The following is a 27,608-nucleotide window of genomic DNA, read 5'->3' on the forward strand; positions in this document are numbered from 1 at the left end:
GCCATTGCACTCCAGCCTGGGTAACAAGAGCGAGACTCCGTCTCAAAAAAAAAAAAAAAAAAAAAAAAAAAATTTTAAAATGGTACTCTAAGTTAGAATCTTCAAAAGGATGAATTTATTTTTTCCAAGAGGTGCTGAAGGAAGAAAGCATGAATTTTTAAGACACATACAAACTTTAAAAATTCATGTTTCATCTGGGCACAGTAGCTTACACCTATAATCCCAGTACTTTGGGAGGCTGAGGTGGGCAGATCATGAGGTCAAGAGGTCGAGACTATCCTAACCAACTTTGTTTCTACTAAAAATAGAAAAATTAGCTGGTTGTGGTGGTTCCTTTCTATAGCCCCAGCTACTCAGGAGGCTGAGGCAGGATAATCACTTGAACCGAGGAGACAGAGGTTACAGTGAGCCGAGATCCTACCTCTGCACTCCAGCCTAGTGACAGAGCAAGACTCTGTCTCAAAAAAAAAAAAAAAAATTATGTTTCAGGCTGTACATGGTGGATCGTGCCTGTAATCCTAGCACTTTGGGAGGCCACGGTAGGCAGATCACTTGAGGTCTGGAGTTTGAGGCCAGCCTGACCAACAGAGTGAAACCCTTCCTCTACTAAAATACACAAATTAGCCAAGTGTGGTGATGCATGCCTGTAGTCCTAGCTACTCAGGAGGCTGAGGCAGGAGAATTGCATGAACCCAGGGGAAGTGGAGATTGCTGTGATTGGATATTGTACCATTGCACTCCAGCCTAAGCAACAGGGTGAGACTCTCTGAAAAAAAGAAAAAAAAATAGCTGAAGCATAGGAGGGGACTTTGTTGTTGTCATTACCTTATTAGTGTTTTACATTTTGTTTATTTGTTTTGAGACAGTCTCACTCTGTTTGCCCAGGCTAGAGCTCAGTGGCATGATTTCAGCTCACTTCCAGCTCCGCCTCCTGAGTTCAAATGATTCTCCTGCCTCAGTCTCCTGAGTAGCTGGAATTACAGTCACCCACCACCACATCCGGCTAATTTTTGTATTTAGTAGAGACAAGAGTTTCACCATGTTGGCCAGGCTGGTCTCGGAACTCTTGACCTCAAATGATCCACCCGCCTTAGCTTACCAAAGTGTTTGGATTACAGGCATGAGCCATCGCACCTGAACCTGTGTTTTACAATTTGTAAATCACATGAACCGAAATGTTTTAATTTAATTAACTCCTGGTGATAATCCTATAAAGTATATGTTATCATAATCCTATTGCATAGGTAAGGAACCTGAGCCTTCCAGGGATTGGGACTTCTCTGAGATCACAGACTTATGGCACAAGTCTTTTGAATCTTCCTAGTGGTCTTCCTGTTATCATTCTTTACATTTTTGTATTATTGAGCTTTTGATACAACTAATTCTGCAGACTTTTGTGGTGGTGGGTTTTTTAAATTTTTAACAAATTTTCTAAGGGCCTATTGGTTGACTCATTATGGAACACAGATTAGCAATGTCTGCTGATCAGTTGGGTGCTGTCACATCACTATATTTCTTTCAGCATTCTGTATGCCTAAAGCCATGTAGGTGAGAAGTTACTGTGGTTTTTAAGTGGTTCACTTTGTGATGCCAGGACTAACAGTATATGGAAGTCTTCTGTTATAATGCACCTAAAACTCTGTCCTTTTTTTCCCCAAAGTTTAAATGTAATATGGTAGATACTAGGATATTTATAAATGTTAAGTATATTTAATATTTGTAATGTTGGTCATTTAGAAGCAACCTGAAAGTTTATTACATGAAGTAATTTTGTTTTATTTTATTGAGAAAATGTTAAAATGAAATGGGTCATTTGGATAGGGAGCAAGCCAGCTGACCACTATCTGTTTTTCTTTCTGTAGTTTCTATTAATATATTTATAGAAACGTTTAAATCTCTCAAGAGGTCACTTACATTTTTATTAATAAACTATGCTTATTTTTTGATATAAAATACAAGGTAGAGTTCTTATAAATTTGAGCTCTCCTACGTGAGCATATGCTCATCCTATAAGAAGAAATATAAAAATGTTAATGTAAACAAAATAAAACTGAATCTTGCCACTTGTAGATAACTACTGTTAATATTTTGGTGTGTTTTCTTCTAGTAGTTTTTCTTTTTCTTTTTCTTGAGGTTGAGTCTTGCCCTGTTGCCCAGGTTGGAGTGCAGTGGTGCAGTCTCTGCTCACTGCAACCATCCTAACCAGGTTCAAGCGATTCTCCTGCCTCAGCCTCCCAAGTAGCTGGGACTATAGGTATGTACCACCACGCCCAGCTAATTTTTTGTATTTTTAGTAGAGATAGGGTTTCACCATATTAGCCAGGATGGTCTCTATCTCCTCACCTCATGATCCACCTACCTTGGTCTCCCAAAGTGCTGGATTACAGGTGTGAGCCACCGAGCCTGGCCTAGTACTTTTTCTTTTAATTTTATTGAGATTACAGTGTACTTTCAATTGTGTCTTCTCTTCAATTAACACATCAGTTACTAAGAAAATTTTATAGAGAATATTTTTAATATATGCCTATTCCATTTTGTAGCTATACCATAATTTATTTTACCTCTCTTTGATATTAAGGTTTAAATATTTTTACTAATAATGCTGTGATGGTGGGCATTCTGGTGCAAAAGCTTGTTGTATATACATTTTTCATTGTTTCATCTTGTATTCTTAGAAATGGAATTGCTAGGTCAATGATTGTTTATACTTTTAAGGTTCTTGATACATACTGCCAAATTGCTTTTTAAAGAGTACTTTCTAAAATTTATTTTTCTTTCCTATTGTCATGTACACTGTCACTCAGGAAATTATGAATGGTAGTTATAATTTAGGTTTAAATTCAAGTTATAATTTAACTCATTTAACACTATTAAATGAAGTATATGAGAAGAGTATATTAAGAAAAAGCTTAGATCGTTATTTGAAATGGAAGTGCACTGGGTTTCACCAATGAGTATTTCCTCTGTTCCCCTAATTTCCAGAGTTGGAACCTCTGGGCAGTCTTACAGGTCATGCTCAGTATACTTTGCTGCAGTGCCCCCCAGTGCTGGTTCTGTAAAAGCAGCGTTCATTTTTTCTTTGTAGCAAAAAACATCCTTCCTTTAGCTCCTTCTGGATATATACAAAGACATTTAAAGAGTCAGATAGATAAGAGTTAGGGCTAAAATGGGCAGGCACAGTTGCTTACACCTGTAATCCCAGCACTTTGGGAGGCTGAGGTGGGTAGATCACAAGGTCAGGAGATCAAGACCATCCTAACCAACATGGTGAAACCCCAGCTCTACTAAAAATATTAAAATTAGCTGGGCATGGTGGTGCGCGCCTGTAATCCCAGCTACTTGGAAAACTGAGGCAGGATAACCACTTGAACCTGGGAGGCGGAGGTTGCAGTAAACCAAGATCACGCCATTGCACTCCAGCCTGGCAACAGATCAAGACTCCATCTCAAAAAAAAAAAAAAAAAAAAAAAATAGTAAATAGTTAGGGCTAAAATAATGCCCCTATTACCTTCTTTGGCCTGGGGATCTAGAATTTATCCTTATATTTTTTTCTCTCCTGAGAGGAGCTGTCCTGCTTTCTATAGTCTTATATTTGTGCTACTCTCTGCCTTACCCTGCATGTTTCTATTTTAGATTGCAGTAAGGAGAGGCTGGGCCAAACATCCCTACCTCTAGACCCTTGCTCTCTTTCTAATCCTTTATGTCAAAGAAAGTCAACATGCCTGCTCAGTGAGTTAGCAAAAAAAAAAAAAAAAAAAAAAAAGGAAAGTCAGCATACCCTAGGTAGCTACAAGTCCAATCATTATTGAGGTGTTTAGCTGTAAAATTTGTTCCTCTATCACTGTCTTGACTAAAGGTTCTCCTCTGAAAATTCCAACTTGTTGACCTCCAAACAGACTGGAGAAAAGAGCAGTAAGGGTGAAGGTGGGACTGATGGTGGCCAAACCCCATGAGAAGACCTGTTTAACCTTGCTATTCCCACAAACATGCATTCCTAGAAATGTGCTAGAAATAGGCTGAGATACATAAAAATCTACAGGCTGCTTTCTGTAGCTCTTTCTTTGATCTTTCCTAACCACTCCTTCAGAATAGCAGTGAGCAAGAGATAGCTCACTAGAGTCCTCTCCCAGAATTCCTGTAATAACAAAATACAGATAGCACCTCCCTATCTGCAGTTACCTGCTTTGAGAGGAAAGGAGTGAGGCCAAGGGTGAGAAATAATAGCAATCCTTGTAGGAACAAATTTTTAGTTGAATGTAACCATTTTGTTTCATTTATTTTCTTACAGAATCTTTTCCCCTACCTTTTATTTCTTGGAAATTCTGTTCATTAGTTAGTTCTAAGCCTTTCCTTTTGGTCATTCTGTGACTCCAGAGTTGTTCTTTAATACATGTGTTCCAGTTAATATTATGTCCAATAACAAGTGCCTGATTGGCTGGTCTACAGTTCTTGTTAAATATCCATTTCGTGTTCAGCTCTCAGAATATTCTTTTAAAAGAATCTGGGATGTAAAAGTAGGTGTCTGTTCCTACCAAATTCTAAACTTCTCCAAAATTTTATTCAACTCAGTATTTTAAAATCCTCTGAAAACCAGAAATAAATATCTTCAACTTAGAAAATAACTTACAAGTCATGGTTTCAGCATCCCATTAAGAATACCACGTTGTATTTGCAGCCCTGTGTTCCTGGGCCTCTATGTATAGAGGCTTGCTTCCTGGTAGGGAATCCCCTCTTTAAAAAATAGCATAAGGGTGGGCACAGTGGCTGCTGCCTGTAATCCCAGTACTTTGGGAGGCCAAGATGGGTGGACCGTCTGAGGTCAGGAGTTCGAGACCAGCCTGGCCAACATGGTAAAACCCCATCTCTACTAAAATACAAAAATTAACCAGGCATGGTGGTACATCATGTAATCCCAGCTACTCAGGAGTCTGAAGCAAGAGAATTTCTGGAACCCAAGAGGTGGAGGCTGCAGTGAGCCGAGATAACACCACTGTACTCCAGCCTGGGCAACAGAGCAAGACTTCATCTCAAAAGAACAAAATTGATAAAATAAATAAATCCAGCCTGACCAATATGGTGAAACCCCGTCTCTACTAAAATTACCAAAAATATTAGCCGGGCATGGTGGCATGCGCCTGTAGTCCTAGCTACTTTGGAGGCTGAGACAGAAGAATTGCTTGAACCAGGAGGCAGAGGTTGCATTGAGCCGAGATCACACCACTGCATTCCAACCTGGGCGACAGAGCAAGACTCCATCTGAAAATAAATAAATAAACAGACAAACTAACAAATGAAAATAGCACAAGGCTTCCTCAGCCTCACTAGGCTGTCCACATGGATGCTGTTTTTACCCACTAAGAGACAGTACCCTTTAAAGTACCTCGTTTACAAATATGCAAACTCCTTAGGACATTTAACACTTCATGATCTGAGTAACAAGGCAGGACCAAGAAGATCAGTTGTAAATAGCAAGTATTACAATGTAAAAATATGTTTTAACTAAGCTTATCAGAAGCCTAAAACAGTATTAAGAATATTTAGACATTTTGGAAAGCTGAGGCAGGGGGATTGAGGTCAGGAGTTCAAGACCAACTTGGCTACCGTAGTGAGATCCCATCTCTGTTTTTAAAAGTTATTATATATGAAAAAGAATATTTAGACAAAACAGAACACTTTGTAGTACAAAGATTAGAGATTTCCTCTAGCAAAATTAGTGATAAAAGAAATTTCCTTTCCTGTCAGGTTGAGTAAAAAAGAAATAAGTACCTTATCCTACTTTATAGCCCCTAAGTGGTGCAGCATTTTCCTTCCTATAGATTTTCATTAAAAAAAATTTTTTTTCCTAATAAATACCAGTTACTAGGTGTTTGCTAAATGACTTTTTGTTCCTGACACAATTTATCTATGTAAGAAGCTCCCTACCGGGCACATTGGTTCACGCCTGTAATCCCAGCACTTTGAGAGACCAAGGCAGGTAGATCACGAGGTCAAGAGTTCAAGACCAGCCTGACCAACATGGTGAAACCCTGTCTCTACTAAAAATACAAAAATTAGCGAGGCATGGTGGCGCACACCTATAGTCCCAGCTACTCTGGAGGCTGAGGCAAGAGAATCACTTAAACCTTGGAGGCGGAGGTTGCAGTGAGCCGAGATCTTGCAATTGCACTCCAACCTGGGCAACAGAGTAAGACTCCATCTGAAAAAAATAAAAAAGCAGCAGCAGCTCCCATTTCTTCTATTTCCACCATTTTGGAGCATGATCTTTGGAGTTAAAATTGAGTTTGAATTTTGACTTCACTTCCTACCACCTGTGGCAGGATAAGCAAGGAACTTAACCTTGAGCTTCACATTCCTGATGTATAAAATGAGAATGATACTCACTGCTGAATAGGTTTGTTGAGAAGATTAAATTGAAAGAAATGTTTGAACTAACAGTAAATGTTATTTTGTTGGTATTAAATCACAGTCCTAGTCTTTGCTTTTACAGTCTTCTCTTCTGCCCAAACCAAAATGAACTACTAAATTATTACCTGAGGCTATGGGCATACATAAACATACTTGATGGCTAGTGTAGGTTTGGGATACAGCTTGATAGATTTAGTCCTCCATCTGAATTTTTGGGATAATTTGGGAATTCAAGTCTCTCACTCTGGTCCTAACAGTCACTACTTTTCCCCTGTTCCTCTGACTCCTTTAGCTTCCTTCATCTTTGTACACTACAGGAAAGAAATCAGAAGATGTTTTGGAACTACAGTAGGCAGCTTAAGGGTTCCTGGATCATAAGTGGATTAGCCTTTGAGGCATTTGCAGGAGTCAGCAGGTGGGGATTCAGATCGCCAAGAGCAGCAACAACACTGAAAACTAGGTATTACATTTGGGGTTTAAATATCCAATAGTCGTTTTATTGTGTATTCACAATAGTTGCACACTTTCCTCCTGTCTCTGAAGAAAGATGCTAGTAGCAATTACTCTTGACAAGAAAACAATCCCAGAAATATAGCATCGTGTTTACCCTACCACAGTGGTGGGACCTTTTGTGTCTTGTTCTTTTTGTCACTTGTCCCAAGTGAATGAATTTAGTTCTGTTTTACATACAGTGTGGATAATGACTGACTTCAGGGGAAAAGTAATTTAATGAGCTTTGTTGTATATTAGTCACTGCGGTAGGTACAAAGAAACATGATACAGTTTGTCTCCAAAGAGCTTTATAGCTCAGTACAGGCTCAGCAAACTTCAGACCATGGGCCAAATCTGACCTGATGTGTTTTTGTAAATGATGTTTTATTGGAACACAACCATACTCATTTATTTATGTACTATCTAGGGCTACTTTTGCGCTATACTGCCAGAGTTAAGTAATTGGATCAAGACCATATGGCCTGCAAAGCCTAAAACATTTACTATCTGATCCTTAACACGAAAAGTTTGCCAACCAGTGACCCAATAAGTTAACTTCTTTGTCTTGTTTACCAAACTTTGTCAGTTAGAAAACCCTATTTGCCTATTCTATATAAGCAGAAGCTTAGTTTTAGTCTCCTTTTCATCATGAAAATTGGTGACTAAATTCTTAGCAGGCTTTATTTTTGTATTCTGAGAAATTTTATCTGATCTAGGTTCTTGTTTTACTACTTTACTCTGTTTTATTTCTGTCCATTCCAAAAATCTATATTTGTCAGATAATGTTGAACTAAAGTTTTATGTGTTTACTAACTAGTTTTTCCATGGCTATATTTTCTGACTGTGATTATCTTAATGGTATTTCATAGTTATGGATGAAAACACAACTAAATTTGGTCCTTTACTAGACACACAAAATTGTGGAACAAAGTCTGGGCAACATGGTGAGAGCCTGTCTCTACAAAAAAACACAACAATGACAAAAAAAACAATTAGCCAGGCATAGTGGTGTGTGCCTGTAGTCACGGCTGCTATTGTGGAAGAAAACTGAAAGGAATCGCTCATTTAAAATCTGTATACTTGTGTTTGTGTGTGTTTAGGAATTAAACTCCCTTTCCTTTCTTCACTGACTATAATCTTATAGTTTACTGTTTATGGGACAGTTTACATTTAAGACCTTTTTTCTTTCTAATATGTCAAATTTAAGCCTTTGTGCCTTTAGGAAAACTTCTTTCTAAAATAGCTTAAATGATAAATTGACCATCTTAATTGTGTCTTCCATATTAGGGGTTTTTCATCATTGACATCTTGCTGACAAAACTGTATTTTAAAAACATCAACTTAATTTGTTGAAAGAGGTTTCTCTTCTTGGCCAAGCATGGTGGCTCATGTGCATAAGCCTAGTATTTTGGGAGGCTGAGGTGGGAGGATTGTTTGAGCCCAGAATTTCGAAGTCAGCCTGGACAAACATATCACGACCTTGTCTCTACAAAAAATATAAAATTAGCCCAGGTGTGGTAGCATGCATCTATATTTCCAGCCGCTTGGAAGGCTCAGACGAGGATCACTTGAGCCCAGGAGGTCAAGGCTGCATTGAGCTATGATTGTGCCACTGTACTCCAGCCTGGGGGACAAAATGATACCCTGTCTCTTTAAGAGGTTTCTCAGTTTATCAGTAAATCACTGATAAACTGAAACTATTTTAGCCCTTTTATATTTGGGTATATATAGGTTTCAGTCTTCTAATTCTTGGTTTTACTAGATCTATCAGGAAGCAAAAAACCTTAGCCAGTCTAACAAAGCTACTTGCAAAATGGATACAAAATATAACCAAGATATCATCATTTACATCTCAGTGTGATCTTACTACTTGAGCCATATGAATTCCTTTCCACAGCTACTCTAGGAAAAAGTTGGTTTTCTTTAGAGATAGGGTCTCATTCTGTTGCCCAGGCCACAGTGCAATGGCACAGGCATGGCTCACTGCAGCCTCAAATTCCCAGGCTCAAGAGATCCTCCTGCCTCAGCTTCCTGATTAGCTGGGACTGTAGGTGCATGCTACCATGCCAGGCTGATGTATTATAGAGACAGGCTGGTCTTGAACTCTTGACCTCAAGGGTTCCTTCGTTTCCCCCTCCCAAAGTACTGCAGTTATAGGTGTGAATCGCCTTACCCAGCCAGAAGAAGTGCTTTTGATGCCATGCTGCTTTCTAAAAATAAGATAAAGTATTGGTTTCATTTTAGAAAAAGAAATTTGAAATGAAGCACCAATATAAGAACAGTTTATGTGGACTAAGAGAAGTAAGATGAAATAGCATAGATTACTCTTCTGTATTCACTCATTACCTTCAGTTCCCACCCCTTTAATCCAGATAATCTGGCTAGAAACTGGATTTGTGTAAGTAAAATTCCATTGTGTTCTAGTTTCTTAAAATGACAGTCTGTATAAACAGCATACCTTGTTCTTATATTATTCTTTTTTAGTGTCTAGTGGGTTGACTGGCTTTTTTGGTTATATATAAATATATTTGAGTAATTCAAGTTTCAGATTTCTTTTTGTTTGTTTGTTTGTTTTGAGATGGAGTCTCACTCTGTCACCCAGACTGGAGTGCAATGGCATAATCTCCACTCATTGCAGCCTACGCCTCCCAGGTTCAAGCAATTCTCCTGTCTCAGCCTCCCAAGTAGATGGGACTACAGACATGTGCCACCATGCCCAGCTATTTTTGTATTTTTAGTAGAGACAGGGTTTCACCATGTTGGTCAGGCTGGTCTTGAACTCCTGACCGCAGATGATCCACCTACCTTGGCCTCCCAAAGTGCTGGGGATTACAGGTGTAAACCACGCCACACAGCCAGATTTCTTTTTTTGTTTTTTAGTTTTCTTGAACCCCTTGGAGTTCTGCTACAGAACAGATTTCTTACTTTCATTAGCTTCCCGTCTCTGCAAGTTCCCGTGTATTAATTTTATCATATTGAGGAGTCATTATAAACAACAACAAAAAAATAAAAAATAAAGAATCTTTATAGCAAACTGGTTAAGACCACAATCTGGAGGCAGACTGTTTTTGTTATTTCACTCTGCCACTTACTGGCTGCGTGTCTTTGGGCCTGTTGCCTAAAGTCTCTGCCTGTTTCTTCATATGTAAAACGGGGGTGATAATATCAATACCTATCACAGTTGTAAGGATCAGTTGTTCTATGAAAAATTTAGATTAATGCCTGGCAAGTAGTAAGTGTGGGTCAATGTTAACTTTTATTATTATTGTATTCTGGGCCTGATAAAATGAAATACTACATATAAAATGTTCCTATTTCTTCAATGTAAGTTAAGCATATTTACTTTTTTCATTATGAATTACAGCTATTATAGCAGAAGTGACAGTATCCATAATATGAGGAATGTAACAACTTTTTTCAAATTAAAAAGCAGTCAATGATTTATATTTTAAAATAATTTATAGTAGATGTGCTTATTTTCACCTATTTAGAACAAGCTGTTTATTTGGTGTTTTTTTTGTTGTTGTTGTTTTTGTTTTTGTTTTTGTTTTTTTTTTTGGGAGACTGAGTCTCACTCTGACATGATCCCCACTCACTGCAACCTCTGCCTCCCAGGTTCAAGCAATTCTCTTGCCTCAGGCTCTTGAGTAACTGGGATTACAGGTGCGTGCCACCATGCTCAGCTAATTTTTATATTTAGTAGAGACCAGGTTTCACCATGTTAGCCAGGCTATTCTTGAACTCCCAACCTCTGGTGATCCAACCACCTTGGCCCCCCAAAGTGCTGAGATTACAGGCATGGGCCACCACGCCTGGCCTAGAACAAGCTCTTATAATTTGCCCTATTCAGAATCTTTCTATATTGCTTTTTCTTTTTCTCTTGAATGTTATCTATTCTTTAAGGGGCATTAATACTAAAGCTCACTCCATTAGACTTCTTTGTTTTCTTAGTACTGGATCCTTCAATTGGCAAATCCTGAACTTCTTTCAAAATCTTGATGTAACACCCTGAAAATGTATAAAGATACTTACTACCACATGACCCAGTAATGGCAGCTTTCTTCAACTTGAGCAAAATCACAGTCTTAGAAATCAAAATTCCTACTACATAAATCAAATGAAATATAGTAAGATGTCAACATCATCAAGTGAATGAATAAAAGCACTGAGTTCTGAAATCCTCAAGAACCTAAATTATCTTCCCAATTTTTCAAAGGGTTTACTATAAGAGATTAGTTAACTTTGTTAAGTATACAATATTTGTGCTCATTTACCCAAATCTGTCAGTATGTATAATTTTCTCAGTGGAATCTAACTAGTTACAATAAAATTAGCTTTCTTGAGCACTCAAGTAATATTTAGGTTGTATCCAAATCTAAGCCAAGCTTTATTGCTAAGGAAGGTCTTTAGTCCATCCCAACTGGAAACAAGAGAAAAAATCATGAAGAAAGCCTGGCCAGGCTAAGTGGCTCACACCTGTAATCCCAGCACTTTGGGAGGCTGAGACAGGCAGATCACCTGAGGTCAGGAGTTCGAGACCAGACTGGCTAACACGATAAAACCCCATCTCTGCCAAAAAAACAAAACATTAGCTGGGCATGGCAGCGAGTGCCTGTAATCCCAGCTACTTGGGAGGCTGAGGCAGGAGAATCACTTGAACCCAGGAGGCAGAGGTTACAGTGAGCCGAGATTGCACCACTGCACTCCAGTCCTGGGTGATAAGAGCAAAACTTCATCTCAAAAAAAAAAAAAAAAGAAAGCCTTTAGCTTCGTCTTTTTCTTGGTTCCTTCACATTGCCAGTGTCTCTTAAAATACTACTGTTAGGCTGGGCACAGTAGCTCACGCCTGTAATCACAGCACTTTGGGAGGCAGAGGCAGGCGGATCACAAGATCAGGAGATCAAGACCATCCTGGCTAACATGGTGAAACCCCATCTCTACTAAAAATACAAAAAAAAATAGCCGGTTGTGGTGGCACGTGCCTGCAGTCCCAGTTCCTCGGAAGGCTGAGGCAGGGGAATTGCTTGAATCCAGGAAGTGGAGGTTGCAGTGAGCTGAGATTGCGCCAGTGCACTCCAGCCTGGGTGACAGAGCAAGACAGAGGGAGACTTTGTCTCAAAAAAAAAAAAAAAAAAAAAGCTACTGTTAATTAGTATATCAGTAGATTGCTTACTTATTTGTGCTTTTGGGAAGTAGTCATTTTACATAAGACACATTTGCTTTGTGCTCGACCTTTAAAGCAGTCTCTTGCCTCCAACTCCTAAGAAGGCTAATTCCCTAGACTTCTTTACATACTAATAAATCTGAGGGAGTAAAGAAACATTGGTAACTTCTAGCAACATTTCTTAAAACCCAATAATAATTTATTGTTTGATGAAATGAACACATTATAAATTGCCCCTAGGATTGTGGTAAACATCCATATGAAGTATACCAACATTTCATTCAGTAACTATTAAATACCTACTATATGCAAAGCACTATTTTAGGTACTAACAGTGGAACAGTGTTCCTTTGAATACTAGGTTTACAAGTTGACAACTATCTGTTCGCATTTGAGTGTCCTAGAGTTAATTTAGCAGAATCAGAGTAACATAGACGCTCAGAATACCTAGTTCAACTCTCTTGTTTACAGATTTTAAAAATCTTTAATTCTGAGATGTAGAATAATTTTTCTGAGATCACATAGCTAGTTAGTTAATAGTATTGCTTGCTTTTTGTCCTTTTAGTTACTATTCATTCAGCAAACATTCTCAAATCTTTTCTGTTAAAAAGGTAAAGAGTGACCAAAAAAAATCCATCATCAACCTTAAAAGACTTCTAGCAGCCCCATCCTACTTTTCACTGATTATAATCATACTTTTTTGAAAGAGTTGACTTCTTCCTTATCTTCCTTTCAACTCACTGCAGCCTGACTTCAGCACTCATAACTCCATTGAAAGTGCTCTCTGCAAGGTCACCCACAGGTTCATAATTGCTACTTTTAATCCGTATCTCTTTTATATCTCTGTAGCATTTGTCATTGTTAATCATTCATTTTTTAAATGTTTTCTTACCTCTGGGATGACATATTCTCCTTGTTTTATTTCTACTTCTCAGATAATTTCTTAAATTTCTTCACAAGCTCTTTGTCATTCATCTTTCAAATATTGGTATTTCCCAGGATACTTGCTGTCTGTCACCTTTCTCTGTGTATTCTCCTTGAGCAGTCTCATCCACTTCTTTCACATATGTTGCCATCTAAATGCTGAAGACTTCCAAATCTTTATTCTTACTCAAATTCTTTCTCTTGGGCTTTGAACTCATATCCCCCAGCTGCCTACTAGACATCTTCATATATCTGTTAGGGATCTCAAAATCATCATCTCTAAAATTTAACTATTGCCAACTCCATTTGTTCCTGTGGGGTGTTTTGTTTTGTTTTGTTTTTGTTACTGATTTCAGTTTGTTTGTTTGTTTGTTTAATTATACTTTAAGTTCTGGGGTACATGTGCAGATCGTGTAGGATTGTTACATAAGTATACTCATGCCATGGTGGTTTGCTGCATCCATCCCCCCGTCACCTACATTAGGTATTTCTCCTAATGTTATCCCTCCCCAAACCCCTCAACCCCTGCTATCCCTCCCCAGCCCCCCCAACCCCCACCAGGTCCCAGGGTGTGATATTCCCCTCCCTGTGTCCATGTGTTCTCATTGTTCAACACCCACTCATGAGTAAGAACATGGATTGTTCGGTTTTCTGTTCTTGTGTCAGTTTGCTGAGAATGATGGTTTCCAGGTTCATCCATGTCCCTACAAAGGACATGAACTCAATCTTTTTTACGGCTGCATAGTATTCCATGGTGTATATGTGCCACATTTTCTTTATCCAGTCTATCATTGATAGTCATTTGGATTGGTTCCAAGTCTTTGCTATTGTAAACAGTGCCACAATGAACATACATGTACATGTGTCTTTATAACAGAACAATTTATAATCCTTTGGGTATATATCCAGTAATGGGATTGCTGGGTCAAATGGTATTTCTATTTATAGGTCCTTGAGGAATCGCCACACTGTCTTCAACAATGGTTGAACTAATTTACACTCCCACCAACAGTATAAAGTGTTCCTCTTTCTCCATATCCTCTCCAGCATCTGTTGTCTCCAGATTTTTTAATGATTGCCATTCCAACTGGTGTGAAATCTCAATGTGGTTTTTATTTGCATTTCTCTAATGACCAGCGATGATGAGCATTTTTTTCTTTTTTTTTTGAGATGGAGTTTTGCTCTTGTTACCCAGGCTGGAGTACAACAGCGTGATCTCGGCTCACTGCTACCTCCGCCTCCTGGGTTCAAGCAATTCTCCTGCCTCAGCCTCCCAAGTAGCTGGGACTACACGCGCGCATCACCACGCCCAGCTAATTTTTGTATTTTTAATAGAAACAAGGTTTCACCATGTTGACCAGGATGGTCTCGATCTCTTGACCTCGTGATCCACCTACCTCAGCCTCCCCAAGTGCTGGGATTATAGGCGTGAGCCACTGCGCCTGGCCGCATTTTTTCATAATGTTTGTTGGCTGCATAAATGTCTTCTTTTGAGAAGTGTCTGTTCATATCCTTTGCCTACTTTTTGATGGGGTTTTTTTCTTGTAAATTTGTTTAAGGTCTTTGTATATTCTGGATTTTAGCCCTTTGTCAGATGGGTAGATTGCAGAAATTTTTTCCCATTCTGTTGATTGCCAGTTCACTCTGATGATTGTTTCCTTTGCTGTGCAGAAGCTCTTAAGCTTAATTATATCCTATATGTCTGTTTTGGCTTTTGTTGCCATTGCTTCTGGTTTGTTAGTCATGAAGTCTTTGCTTATGCCTATGTCCTGAATGGTTTTGCCTAGGTATTCTTCTAGGGTCTTCTTTTTTTTTTTTTTTTTTTTTTTATGATATTAGGTCTTATGTTTAAATCTTTAAATCCATCTGGAGTTAACTTTTGTATAAGGTATAAGGAAGGGGTCCAGTTTCAGCTTTCTGCACACATGGCTAGCCAGTTTTCCCAACACCATTTATTAAACAGAATCCTTTCCCCATTGCTTGTTTTTGTCAGGTTTGTCAAAGATCAGATGGTTGTAGGTGTGTGACATTACTTCCGAGGCCTCTGTTCTGTTCCATTGGTCTATGTCTCTGTGGTGGTACCAGTACCATGCTGTTTTGATTACGGTAGCCTTGTAGTAGTCAGGTAGTATGATGCCTCCAGCTTTGGGTTTTTTGTTTGTTTGTTTGCTTAGGATTGTCTTAGCTATTCGGGTTCTTTTTTGGTTCCATATGAAGTTTAAGGTGGTTTTCTCCCAGTTACGTGATGAAGATCAGTGGTAGTTTGATAGGGATAGCATTGAATCTATAAATTACTTTGGGCAGTATGGTCATTTTCATGATGCTGATTCTTCCTAACCATGATCATGGAATGTTTTTCCATCTGTTTGTGTCCTCTCTTATTTCGTTGAGCAGTGGTTTGTAATTCTCCCTGAAGGGGTCCTTCACATCCCTCGTTAGTTGTATTCCTAGGTATTTTATTCTCTTTGTAGCAATTGTGAATGGGTGTTCTCTCATGATTTGGCTCTCTGTTTGTTATTAGTGTATACGAATACTTGTGATTTTTGCACATTGATTTTGTATGCTGAGACTTTGCTGAAGTTACTTATCAGTTTAAGGAGATTTTGGGCTGAGACGATGGGGTCTTCTAAATATACAATCATGTCATCTGCAAATAGAGACAATTTGAGTTCTTCTTTTCCTAATTGAATACCCTTTATTTCTTTTTCTTGCCTGATTCCTCTGGCCAGAACTTCCAATACTATGTTGAATAGGAGTGGTGAGAGAGGGCACCCTTGTCTAGTGCCAGTTTTCAAAGGAAATGCTTCCAGTTTTTGCCCATTCAGTATGATATTGGCTGTGGGTTTGTCATAAATAGCTTTTATTATTTTGAGATACGTTCCACCAATACCTAGTTTAGAGTTTTTAGCATAAAGGGCTGTTGAATTTTTTTGAAGTCCTTTTCTGCATCTATTGAGATAATCATGTGGTTTTTGTCTTTGGTTCTGTTTATGTGCTGGATTACGTTTATGGATTTGCATATGTTGAACCAGCCTTGCATCCCTGGGATGAAGCCTACTTGATCGTGATGGATAAGCTTTCTGATGTGCTGTTGGATTCGGTTTGCCAGTATTTTGTTGAGGATTTTTGCATCAATGTTCATCAAGGATATTAGCCTGAAATTTTCATTTTTAGTTGTGTCTCTGCCAGGTTTTGGTATCAGGATGATGTTGGTCTCATAAAATGATTTAGGGAGGATTTCCTCTTTTTGTATTGTTTGGTATAGTTTCAGAAGGAATGGTACCAGCTCCTCTTCGTACATCTGGTAGAATTTGGCCGTGACCCCCGCTTGTGGTCCTGGACTTTTTCTCGTTGGTAGGCTATTAATTGCTGCCTCAACTTCAGCCCTTGTTACTGGTCTATTCAGGGTTTCAACTTCTTCCTGATTTAGTCTTGGGAGGGTGTAAATGTCCAGGAATTTATCCATTTCTTCTAGATTTACTGGTTTGTGTGCCTAGAGCTGTTTGTAGTATTCTGTGATGGTAATTTGCATTTCTGTGGAATCAGTGGTGATATCCCCTTTATCATTTTTTATTGCATCTATTTGATTCTTCATTTTTTTTTATTAGTCTGGCTAACTGTCTATTTCGTTGATCTTTTCAAAAAACCATCTCCTGGATTCATTGATTTATTTTTGAAGGGATTTTTGTGTCTCTATCTCCTTCATTTCTGCTCTGATCTTAGTTATTTCTTGTCTTCTGCTACCTTTTGAATTTGTTTGATCTTGCTCCTCTAGCTCTTTTAATTGTGACGATAGGGTGTCGAGTTTAGATCTTTCCTCCCTTCTCATGTGGGAATTTAGTGCTACAAATTTCTCTCTAGACACTGCTTTAAATGTGTTGCAGAGATTTGGGTACATTGTATCTTCATTCTCATTGGTTTTGAAAAACATCTTTATTTCTGCCTTCATTTCACTATTTATCCAGTAGTCATTCAGGAACAGGTTGTTCAGTTTCCATGTAGTTGTGTGGTTTTGAGTGAGTTTCTTAATCCTGAGTTGTAATTTGATTGCACTGTGGTCTGAGAGACTGTTTGTTATGATTTCCGTTCTTTTGCATTTGCTGAGGAGTGATTCACTTCCAATTATGTGGTAAATTTTAGAGTAAGTGCAATGTGGTGCTAAGAAGAATGTATATTCTGTGGATTTCGGGTGGAGAGTTCTGTAGATGTCTGTTAGGTCCACTTGGTCCATATCTGGGTTCAAGTCCTGGATATCCTTGTTAGTTTTGTTTTTGAGACAGGATCTCACTCTTTTACCCAGGCTGGAATGCAGTGGCGCAATCTCAGCTCACTGCAACCTCTGCCTTCTGGGTTCAAGCAGTTCTCTCCTGCCTCAGCCTCTCGAGTAGTTGAGATTACAAGTACCCACCATGCCCGGCTAATTTTTGTATTTTTAGTAGAGACTGGGTTTCACCAAGTTGGCCAGCCTGGTCTCGAACTCCAGACCTCAGATGATCCACCCGCCTCAACCTTCCAAAGTGCTGAGATTACAGGCTTGAGCCACCGCGCCCGGCCTGTTTCTGTGCTTCTTATGTTGATGACTTATACCAATTGATCCTAGTAGGCAGCTACCTAGAAATTAAGTCATAGTAATCAACAGCCTCTACCCAATTACTCCCTAAATTCTGTTAATTCTACTGCTTTATCTTTCATCTAGTCACATCTTTAGAGCCAACATTTTATTTTCAGGCCCTCATTCTAAATTATTCCTGGCCTGACACGATGGCTCACGCTTGTAATCCCAGCACTTCTACCATAGTACTCCTTAACGCTTTATTGCAGTTGCCTGTTCCCTCATCTGTTTTTCTCAATATATTGTGAATGTTTAAAAGTAAAGAAGTTTCAGGAATGTTGAAGTTTACTTATTAGATATTCATCTGCAGAAACATGAAAAATTCTCAAGGGTGTCCTTTTTACTGCTCTGCACAAGATGAACTCACCCCTTCCACATGCTATGCTCATGTTAGCAAATGAAAATATGTATGTAATTGTTGAAGTGTCATTATTTGGGATGTGACAATCCCAAAAAAGAATAAGTGCTGTCATCTGTATAAAATAGGGTAGCTTAAAGAGTTTTAGTTTTCTTTATTACTGTTTTAAATGTTGATATCTGTATGTGCCTTACTTATTAGTCAGAAGAATATGAGCTCTTGTATCAGATAGTCCTCATTTCAAACCCTTGTTAATAATTACTATTTCTTAGGATCTACATAAATATTAAACTATATAATAGTAAGCCCTTAAACCAGTGCCTGATGGGTTGTAGGTACTCGATAAATTTAAGAAATTTTTTAGACAGGGTCTTACTCTGTCACCCAGGCTGGAATGTGGTGGCAAAATTGTCTCACTTCAGCCTCAACCCCATGGGCTCAAGTGATCTTCCTGCCTCAGCCTCCCCAGTAACTGGGACTACAGGCATGCTTCACCATGCCCAGCCAATTTTCTGTGTTGCCCATGCTGGTCTCAAACTCTTGGATTCAAGCAGTCCTGCCACTGGGTCTCCCAAAGCTGTGATTACAGGCATGAGCCACTGCACCTGACTTGAAATTTCCTTTTGCACTTTGCAAATGTTCCTTATGGAATCTTATCTGGCCATCTAATTAAATCTGTTTACCCATCCAACCTTAGGTTAAGGCCCATCCTCCTGTGAAGGTTTCTCCAACTTTGCTACAGTTAGAGTTAATACAATAACTGTGAACACTTCTTTTCTGTAATTGGTCTGTCTTCCTGAATGTTCACTATTTAAGGGCATGGCACTGTCTTAAATTTATATTTCTTCCCCTGACATTTCGCAGAGTGCTGAGCTATAAGAGAAATTCAGTACACATTTGTTGCCTAATTGAGTTTTTTTAGTGTGCTGCTGTGCTCCCTCACTTTACTAGCAGTAATGTGTGTCACAGGAATGACTAACAATTTCAGTCAACCTAAGTAAACTATATTTATAAAGGAAATCTGTTGGGAGCAATCATACTAAGTATTCCATAGCTAAATATAACTTTTAGAGTGTCCGTATCACTGTCCTTTCTATTACAACACAAAACTAAGAAATGACTACATTGTGGTTCTCAACATTAAATTTTCTTATATGAATTTCCTTGAGAATAAACCAGTTTCTTGTTTTCCATGTATTGTTTCTTCTCTATCAGTTTTTATGGTCCTGTAATTCATGCTTGCAAATTTCAATGTGTCTTACAGGAGGATTTGTTGGTATTGAGGAAAACGGTGAAATCCTTTTTGGCTGTTTGCCAGCAGTGCCTGTCTAATGTTAATACTCCAGTGAAAGAACAGGTAAGAAATTATCAGTAAGAGCTCTCAATAAAAACAACTCAAATACATTAATGAACATTAAGAAGATACAATTTTTGATGGCAGTTCTTAGTATACATGTTCATTCCTAACATTTACTGGACCTGGAACAAGACTATAGATGTGTGAATATTTATGTTATAAAGCAAGCTAACAAACTTGTTATATAATATATATTCTGTCCTTTTACTTTTACAAGTATATTGTCATCAGCTGGAAGGGCAGGTTGAAATTTAGACTTTTTGACTCCTAAGAATTCTACACCAGAATATTGAAGGTCTAGGGAGCTGATCTATGGCATACCCTCTTATCATCTTACCTTCAGCTCCTTCCCACCCCAGTTAGAGTTTCTCACACATACATTCGAACACTTCAGCCCACATATTGAAACTCTGTCAATACCACCCACCCAAACAGCTGCCCATTGACCACCCAGCAGCCTAGTAATATGTGCATTGGGGATGTAGTATGCCTAGAGAAGAGGCCTTTGCAGGCCCAGACAACAGCATCAGGACTGTTAGGGCAAGGAATTCCTGAGTCCCTATACCTGGACAATGATGTGGAAGGGGGTTTGGTAAGCAGGTGGGCATATCCCATTGGTCCAGTAGATTCCTCATGTCTTGTAGAGGGGCACAGCCCAAAGAGGGTCAGGGTGAGCTAAGGAAGTACTGTTTCCATTATGTGATTTTGTAAACTGTTTTTTAAATTAGACTGTTGTATTGGGGAGCACATTTGTATAAAACAATGCATATTTTCCATACTATTTCTTATTTTGATATTGGGTTAGAGTCAGTCTGGTGAAAGGGTACAGTATTATCCTTTGCTATCTCTTCTTACAAATAGTCACAAATCTTTTATTGAGTTATCAGCATTTAACTTAAAATGGAAACAGAGATGGTCTTCCCTAAACCTTACTCTTTAAGTCTTCAGAACACTTATGCTGTGTAGAAATACCAAGCTCTGCCATTTATTTTTTTATTTTATTTTTATTTTTTTTTTGAGACAGAGTCTTGCACCATTGCCTGGACTGAAGTGCAGTGGCACGATCTTGGCTCACTGCAGCCTCCACCTCCTGAGTTCAATTGATTCTCCTGTCTCAGCCTCCCGAGTAGCTGGGATTACGGGCATTTGCCACCACGCCCAGCTAATATTTTTGTATTTTTAATAGAGACGAGTTTCACCAGGCTAGTCTCAAACTCCTGACCTTGTGATCTGCCTGCCTCAGCCTCCCAAAGTGTTGGGATTACAGGCGTGAGCCACCACACCTGGCCCAGCTCTGCCATTTAAACCCCAAATCCAGTGTTTCTGCCTCAGACCTGCTTGGTGATGTCCAGAACTATGGCCAGCTGGTTAAAAAATATTCCCCCTGGATTCTCTTTATGCTCCCCTCTTTTCAAACGGCTCTTTCTAAATATCTTAGTATATATTTCATGGTTGTGCTGTCAGGGCATGAACTGCCAAGACTCTTGTTGCAGATGGACAGCCAGATATACAGTCATCCCAAACTAAATATCAAAATTGTGTTTTCCCATAGATGTAAACTTTGGAGGGGCAGTGTTAGTGGAAGGTTTAGAGGTATCAGAGCCCTCAATTATCCCACAACAAAATCTTTCCATTGTAATAAACTGATCAGACCTGTTTATTTCACTCAATCTATTAAATAGGACAAATTTGTCACCATACCTATAATGTGTACAAATGTGTTGAAAGTTTCTTTATATAAGTAAATTTTTTGGAGGCTTTATTAGATACTGGTTTTTTTTTCTTGTTTTATTTTTGTTTGTTTTTTATCCTTCAGATCCACACGTAAAGATAGATACTGGTTTTTATATTAATAGTTTTCTACTACAGTCATGTACCACTTAACAACAGGGATATAGAGAACATTCTGAAAAATGTGTTGTTAGGCAATTTTATCGTTGTGTGATCGTCATAGAGTATATTTACATAGACAGATGGTATTGCCTACCACATGCCTATGCTATATGGTATAGCCTACCACATGCCTATGCTATATGGTGTAGCCTACCACATGCCTATGCTATATGGTATAGCCTATTCCTCTTCAGCTATGAACCTGTACTGCATAATACTATACTGAATACTGTAGATAATTATAATACAAGTAGTAAGTATTTATATATCTAAACATATCTAAAATACAGCATAAAATATTTTAAAATGATATACTTACCATGAATGGAACTTGCAGGACTAGAAGTAGCTGTAAGTGAGTGAATGAGAGAGAGAGAGAAAGAGAAAGAGAGAGAGTGAGTGGTGAGTGAATAGGAAGGCCTAAGACATTACTGTACACCACTGTAGACACTATATATACCATACACTTAGACTACACTAATTAAAATTAATTAAATTTTTTTTCAATAATAAATTAACCTTATAATGTAATTATTTTGCTTTATAAACTTTAATTTTAACTTTTAAGCTCTTTTGTAATATCTAACAAACAAACACATTAAACAGCTTACAAAAATGTTTTTTTCTTATGTCTTTATTCTAGAAGCTTTTCTCTATTTCTTTATTTTTTAAGACAGAGTCTCACTCTGTCACCCAGGCTAGAAGGCAGTGGTGCCATCTTGGCCCACTGCAACCTCTGCCTCCCGGGCTCAAGCAATTCTCCTGCCTCAGCCTTTAGTGTAGTTGGGATTATAGGTGTGTGGATACCATGCCTACCTAATTTTTGTATTTTTTAGTAGAGACGGAGTTTTACCATGTTGGCCAAGCTAGTCTCGAACTCCTGGCCTCAAGAAATCCCCCCTACCTTGGTCTCTCAAAGTGATAGTTTTTTAATTAAAAAACATTTTTGTTAAAAAAAAAATAAGAAACAGGCTGGGTGCATGGCTCACGCCTGTGATGCCAGCACTTTGGGAGGCTGAGGTGGGCGGATCACGAGGTCAGGAGATCGAGACCAGTGTGCTGAAACCAACGTGCTGAAACCCCATCTCTACGAAAAATACAAAAAAAAATTAGCCGAGCATGATGGCATGCGCCTGTAGTCCTGGCTACTCTGGAGGCTGAGGCAGAAGCATTGTTTGAACTCGGAAGGTAGAGGTTGCAGTGAGCCAAGACCCTGCCACTACACTCCAGCCTGGGTGTCAGCTGGACTTTGTCTCCAAAAAAAAAAAAAAAAAGAAAGAAACACACACATTAACCTAGGCCTACAAGGTGTCAGAATTATCAGTATCAGTGTCTTCTTCCTCCCACATGTCTCACTGGAAGGTCTTCAGTCTCAGTATTTTGCATGGAGCTGTCATATCCTATGATAACAATGCCTTCTCCTGAAGGACCTGCCTAGGATGTTCCACAGTTAACTTTTTTCATAAATACGAGTACACTCTACAATTATGATTAAAAGTATAGCATCGGCTGGGCATGGTGGCTCATGCCTATAATCCCAGCACTTTGGGAGGCCAAGGCAGGTTGATCACCTGAGGTCAGGAGTTTGAGACCATTCTGGCCAACATGGTGAAACCCTGTCTCTACTAAAAATACAAAAAATTAGCTGGGCGTGGTGATGCGTGCCTGTAACCTCAGCTACTCAGGAGGCTGAGGCAGGAGAATCACTTGAACCAGGGAGATGGAGATTGCAGTGAGCTGAGATCACACCACTGCACTCCAGCCTGGGCAACAGAGGGAGACTCTGTCTCAAAAAAAAACATTTAAAAGGATAGGACAGTAATACATATGTCAATAACATAGTCTTTCATTATCCTCAAACATTAGGTTCTATATACAAGTTGTATACGCTATACTATTATATGACTGGCATCACCACAAACAGCATCACAGCAAATTCATGAGTAATGTGTTGTACCACAGGGTTATGTAGCTACCACATCACTAGGTGATAGGAATTTTTCAGTTGCATTACAAGTTTGTGGGATCTACCATCATGTATGTGCAGTCCATTGTTGACAGAAACAACATTGTGTTGTATTATAATACAATTGACTGTATTAGAATACATTGACTGTATTAGAATTTTTTAACATCAGAAATTTTAGAAGTATTTCATTATACTATGTTGAATTACAGTTTCAAAATTTATGCTAATTTGATTAAACAGTATATAATTGATTTCTAATCTTTGTTATATCAATTTTGTATGTCCAGAGTTAAACTTATTTTGTTCTTTTGACCTGTAATCAACACCTTGCTTAAATGATTTTTTTAAAAGTTCAAGTCAAACTACTTAATGAGCTGTTTTTGAGTTGATACAGCCAAGTAAAATAAATACATTGTATTTAGGAAAAGGCTTAAATATGACAAGTGTTTAATGAGAAAAAGTAATTTTATTAAATTTGGAAATCATAACTAAATATTTAGAATTTAAATACTTAAAATTTATATTATGGTACTGCTATTGAAATATGTTTTAATTTCATGTGTTTTCATTAATGTTGACTTGTAGTCATATTGGTATAATATTTTGCTGATGAATTGCCTTTGTATTCCAGGCTTTCATGTTACTCTGTGATCTTCTGATGATTTTCAGCCACCAGTTAATGACAGGTGGCAGAGAGGGCCTTCAGCCTTTGGTGTTTAATCCAGATACTGGACTCCAGTCTGAACTCCTCAGTTTTGTGATGGATCACGTTTTTATTGACCAAGACGAGGAGAACCAGAGCATGGGTACTTGTAGCCATCATCTCATCAATATTGATATTGTTTTACCAACCCCAAAAGATAGGAGAAAAGAAACAAATTCAATTCTTAAAATTATTGAGATTTCTTTTCTTTAAAAAAGTTGGCCAGGTACAGTGGCTGACACCAGTAATCCTAGCACTTTGAGAGGCCAAGGCAGGAGGAGTGCTCGAACCCAGAAGTTCAAGACCAGCCTGGGCAAGATGGCAAGACCTTGTCTCTAGAAAACAGAAAAAACACAAATGAAAAAAAAAAGGTTAATAGCAATATATTCATGTAGTTCAGAAACCAACAATAAAAATGTCCATAGTAAAGCCTCTCTCCTTTAACATTGTACCTCAAATCTTTTCCTGTCGTTAGAGAGCTTCCTTAATCTTTCTAACAGCTACACAGCATTTCTTTTTGTAGATGTAGCATAATTTGTATAATCCATCTCACATGAATTGACATATGGCTAGTTTACAATCTTCAATAATTAAAAACTCTGCTATAATGAATAGTAGTGTGCATTTGTCATTTCCCACATGTACAAATGTGTATGTAGGATAGATGTTGTTTCTAATTGGCTATGTCTGGGTTCATAATTTTTCTAAAGGAAAGTATCCAGGTTCCCTTCTATTCCTAAGTGGTCATTATGTATTACTTAAATGAACAAAATGTAACTGTATGATATTAAATGCTAAAAAACTGTTATCAAACCTCGCTAGTGAAAATTGTGCTGTGCCTGCAGAGTGATAACTTGTTAATGATTAGTTGTAGGTGTCACTTAGAATAGGTTATTTGTAAAATAGATTAAGCTCTCTAAAATAACATAGGTATATTTGATGGACAAGTCTATCTGATGCATTTCAGCTGTTCTTTCAGAACATTTTGGAAAATCCTAGTCTGTGAAACAGTATGTTTATTTAGAGTCTATATTAATCTCAGGAGACAAATTTACCTGCTACTTGTCTTAAGCAAAAAAAATTCCACTTCTCAAAGCTTTGATGCTTCAATAACAGTAATTAATAGAAAGGAAAAAGACTGACAGCAAGTTCTTTTTACCAATATTTACATACAAGGAAGAGAAGAAAGAAGGTTGATTCCAAATAAGGGCAGGCCAGGACATCAGAGGGTCAGTACAGAGTCTGAAACAAATGTTATCATCTGGAGCCTTGATGGCATGTTTTTTCTAGGATTAGAAATAGACCACCCAGTGGAGTCTGAAACTAATACATTTGAGGAAGAAACACACTTGTTTTGAAATTATTTGATAGGGCTTCAAGAAAATTTTATATGTGCGTAACATGGTTTGCAGAATATTTTATTTCTCAGTTGATAATTTTACCATGTTTAGGATGAGCACTGAAAATTTAACTTGTCCATATATTTTGATTACTTCCCCAAATACTTTTCTGAAAGAAACCTTTTTCCCTGTTTTTTTGTTTTTTTTTTTTTTTTTTCCTTTTTTTTTGTTTGACAGTCTTGTCGCCCAGGCTAGAGTGCATGGTACAGTCTCTGCTCGCTGCAACCTCCGCCTCCCGGGCTCAAGCTATTCTCCTGCCTCGGCCTCCTGAGTAGCTGGGATTACAGGTGCCCACCACCACGGCCAGCTAATTTTTGTATTTTTAGTAGATACAGGGTTTCACCATGTTGGTCAGGCTAGTCTCAAGCTCCTGACCTCAGAAGATCAACCCACTTTGGCCTCTGAAAGTGCTGGGATTATAGGCATGAGCCACCACACCTGGCCCTTCCCTGTATCTTAAAATTTTTCAGAAGTTTTCTCTCTGTGAGAATGTATTAACACATAGGAATATTAAAATAAGAAGAAACAGCATTTTAATGGTAAACACATAGTTTCACGGTATAGTTAGGACATAAGTATCAGAAAAACAATCTTTTTATATAGCTGTCCCTCAGTAGTATTTGGGATTGGTTCCAGGACTCCCACTCATACCAAAATCCGTGATGCCCAAATCTCTTAAGTAAAAAGGTATAGTATAGTCAGCCCTCCCTATCTGTGGGTTCTGCATTCACAGATAGGGAGGGTAGACCATATGAGGTTTGCTTATCTTCTTTAATCTTTACTATGGTAATCCCCTAAGAAGATAGGAACCTTAGTACCTATTAAGTGTTTGATAAATGAGTAACTAAATGCAGCACCCTAAAATAATTAACAGTTTTTGTCCCATCTATAACTGAATTGTACTATATGTGAAGTTATAATATTAAGCTAGTTTTCAATTATACAGATTGCTAGTTTTCAATTATACAGATTATCTTCATTGTCTTATGTAGATAAAGTACCAAAATTCATAACCAATTTATAATCTGTGTTTAGAGGGTGATGAAGAAGATGAAGCTAATAAAATTGAGGCCTTACATAAAAGAAGGAATTTACTTGCTGCTTTCAGCAAACTTATCATTTATGACATTGTTGACATGCATGCAGCTGCAGACATCTTCAAACACTACATGAAGGTATAGTTACATATTCTTATTTTTCTCCTTCCTCTAACTTGCAGAGAAATTTGCAATTTAAATGAAAGGATGATGACAGAAGCTAAAACTGACAACTATTCACCTATGTAATGTGGATGATGTTCTGATAGTTTCTCTCTTTTATGTAAGCTTTTTATCAGTCTGTACCATTATATCAGTTCCATTGAGTGAGAGTTCCAGCATTTATATGAAAGAACATACTTTCTAGTTACTTTCATTTTCATAAGCACCATTTTGTTCCTGAGAAAAAGCAGTGCTCAGAACTCTTCTTGATGTGGCCTGGCAGGCACAGATGGGAGGGAATACTTCTCAGTTCTATTTAGAATATTGTATGTACCATTTGATCTACTTGTGTCATCATGTTTGGGTGTGGTCCAGTTCCAGCTGTAATATAGTAGCTGATTTATCATATTTTGCTGAACAACTGCACTGTGATGAGTAATGTGCTGGTAGTCAGAGGTTTAAGTAAGACATGATTTCTGCAATAAAGAGCTTACAGATTAAGAGTTAACTAACTGAACATAATATAATGTAATGTAACATACCGATAATGAATGACTGCCATGTGTTCATGCCATTTATATTTGAGACACTGTTGTAAGACTTTCACATTATTGTTGATCTTTGTAGTAACCCTGTGATGTAAGAAATAGTATCCTCATTTACAGATAAGGAAACTAAGGCTTAAGAGGTAAACCTTCCAGGGTTATACACAACTATTAAAGTAACAGAAACTGGGATTTTATTTTAGGCTTGCCTAACTTCAAAGCTTAGCTCTTTTCACTGGACCACAAAGACTCAGCATGATTATTGTTGTGACAGATGTATAAATTACTAACACCAAATAGAGAGACAGACTTCAGTGAGAGGAGCCAGAGAAGACTTCCTAAAGCTAATGTGTAAACGGAGTTATATGGATGAATAGGAGCTTACTAGATTAGCATGGGAAGGAAGACAAGTCCTTGCCAAGACAGCAACATAAATATGCCTGCTTGTTTCAGCTCATTTTTCTCTACTTAGTTCACAAAGAAATCATGAAAGAACTTGTCAAACTAATTATTGATATCCAAATAGACTGTCATATTTGCATGTTGAACCTTTCTAAAAGAAAATGTCGTGATCTGTTAATAAACTT

At 38.1% G+C, this 27,608-nt stretch overlaps 1 protein-coding gene across 4 annotated transcripts in view; it reads left to right on the forward strand.

The window, feature by feature from the left end:
- STAG1 (stromal antigen 1) overlaps positions 1-27,608 on the forward strand; it is a 405,253-nt gene that overhangs the window by 345,399 nt on the left and 32,246 nt on the right. For all 4 annotated transcript variants that reach the window (XM_032265673.1, XM_032265683.1, XM_032265691.1 and 1 more), the window contains 3 exons: positions 19,220-19,312; positions 23,806-23,980; positions 26,313-26,452. In XM_032265673.1, coding sequence (XP_032121564.1) covers positions 19,220-19,312; positions 23,806-23,980; positions 26,313-26,452 — 408 coding nt within the window. The remainder of the gene's footprint in view (positions 1-19,219; positions 19,313-23,805; positions 23,981-26,312; positions 26,453-27,608) is intronic.

The sequence above is a fragment of the Sapajus apella genome, unplaced genomic scaffold (assembly GCF_009761245.1).
Source record: "Sapajus apella isolate SASKATOON/1434 unplaced genomic scaffold, GSC_monkey_1.0 scaffold4, whole genome shotgun sequence".
Classification (NCBI taxonomy): domain Eukaryota; kingdom Metazoa; phylum Chordata; class Mammalia; order Primates; family Cebidae; genus Sapajus; species Sapajus apella.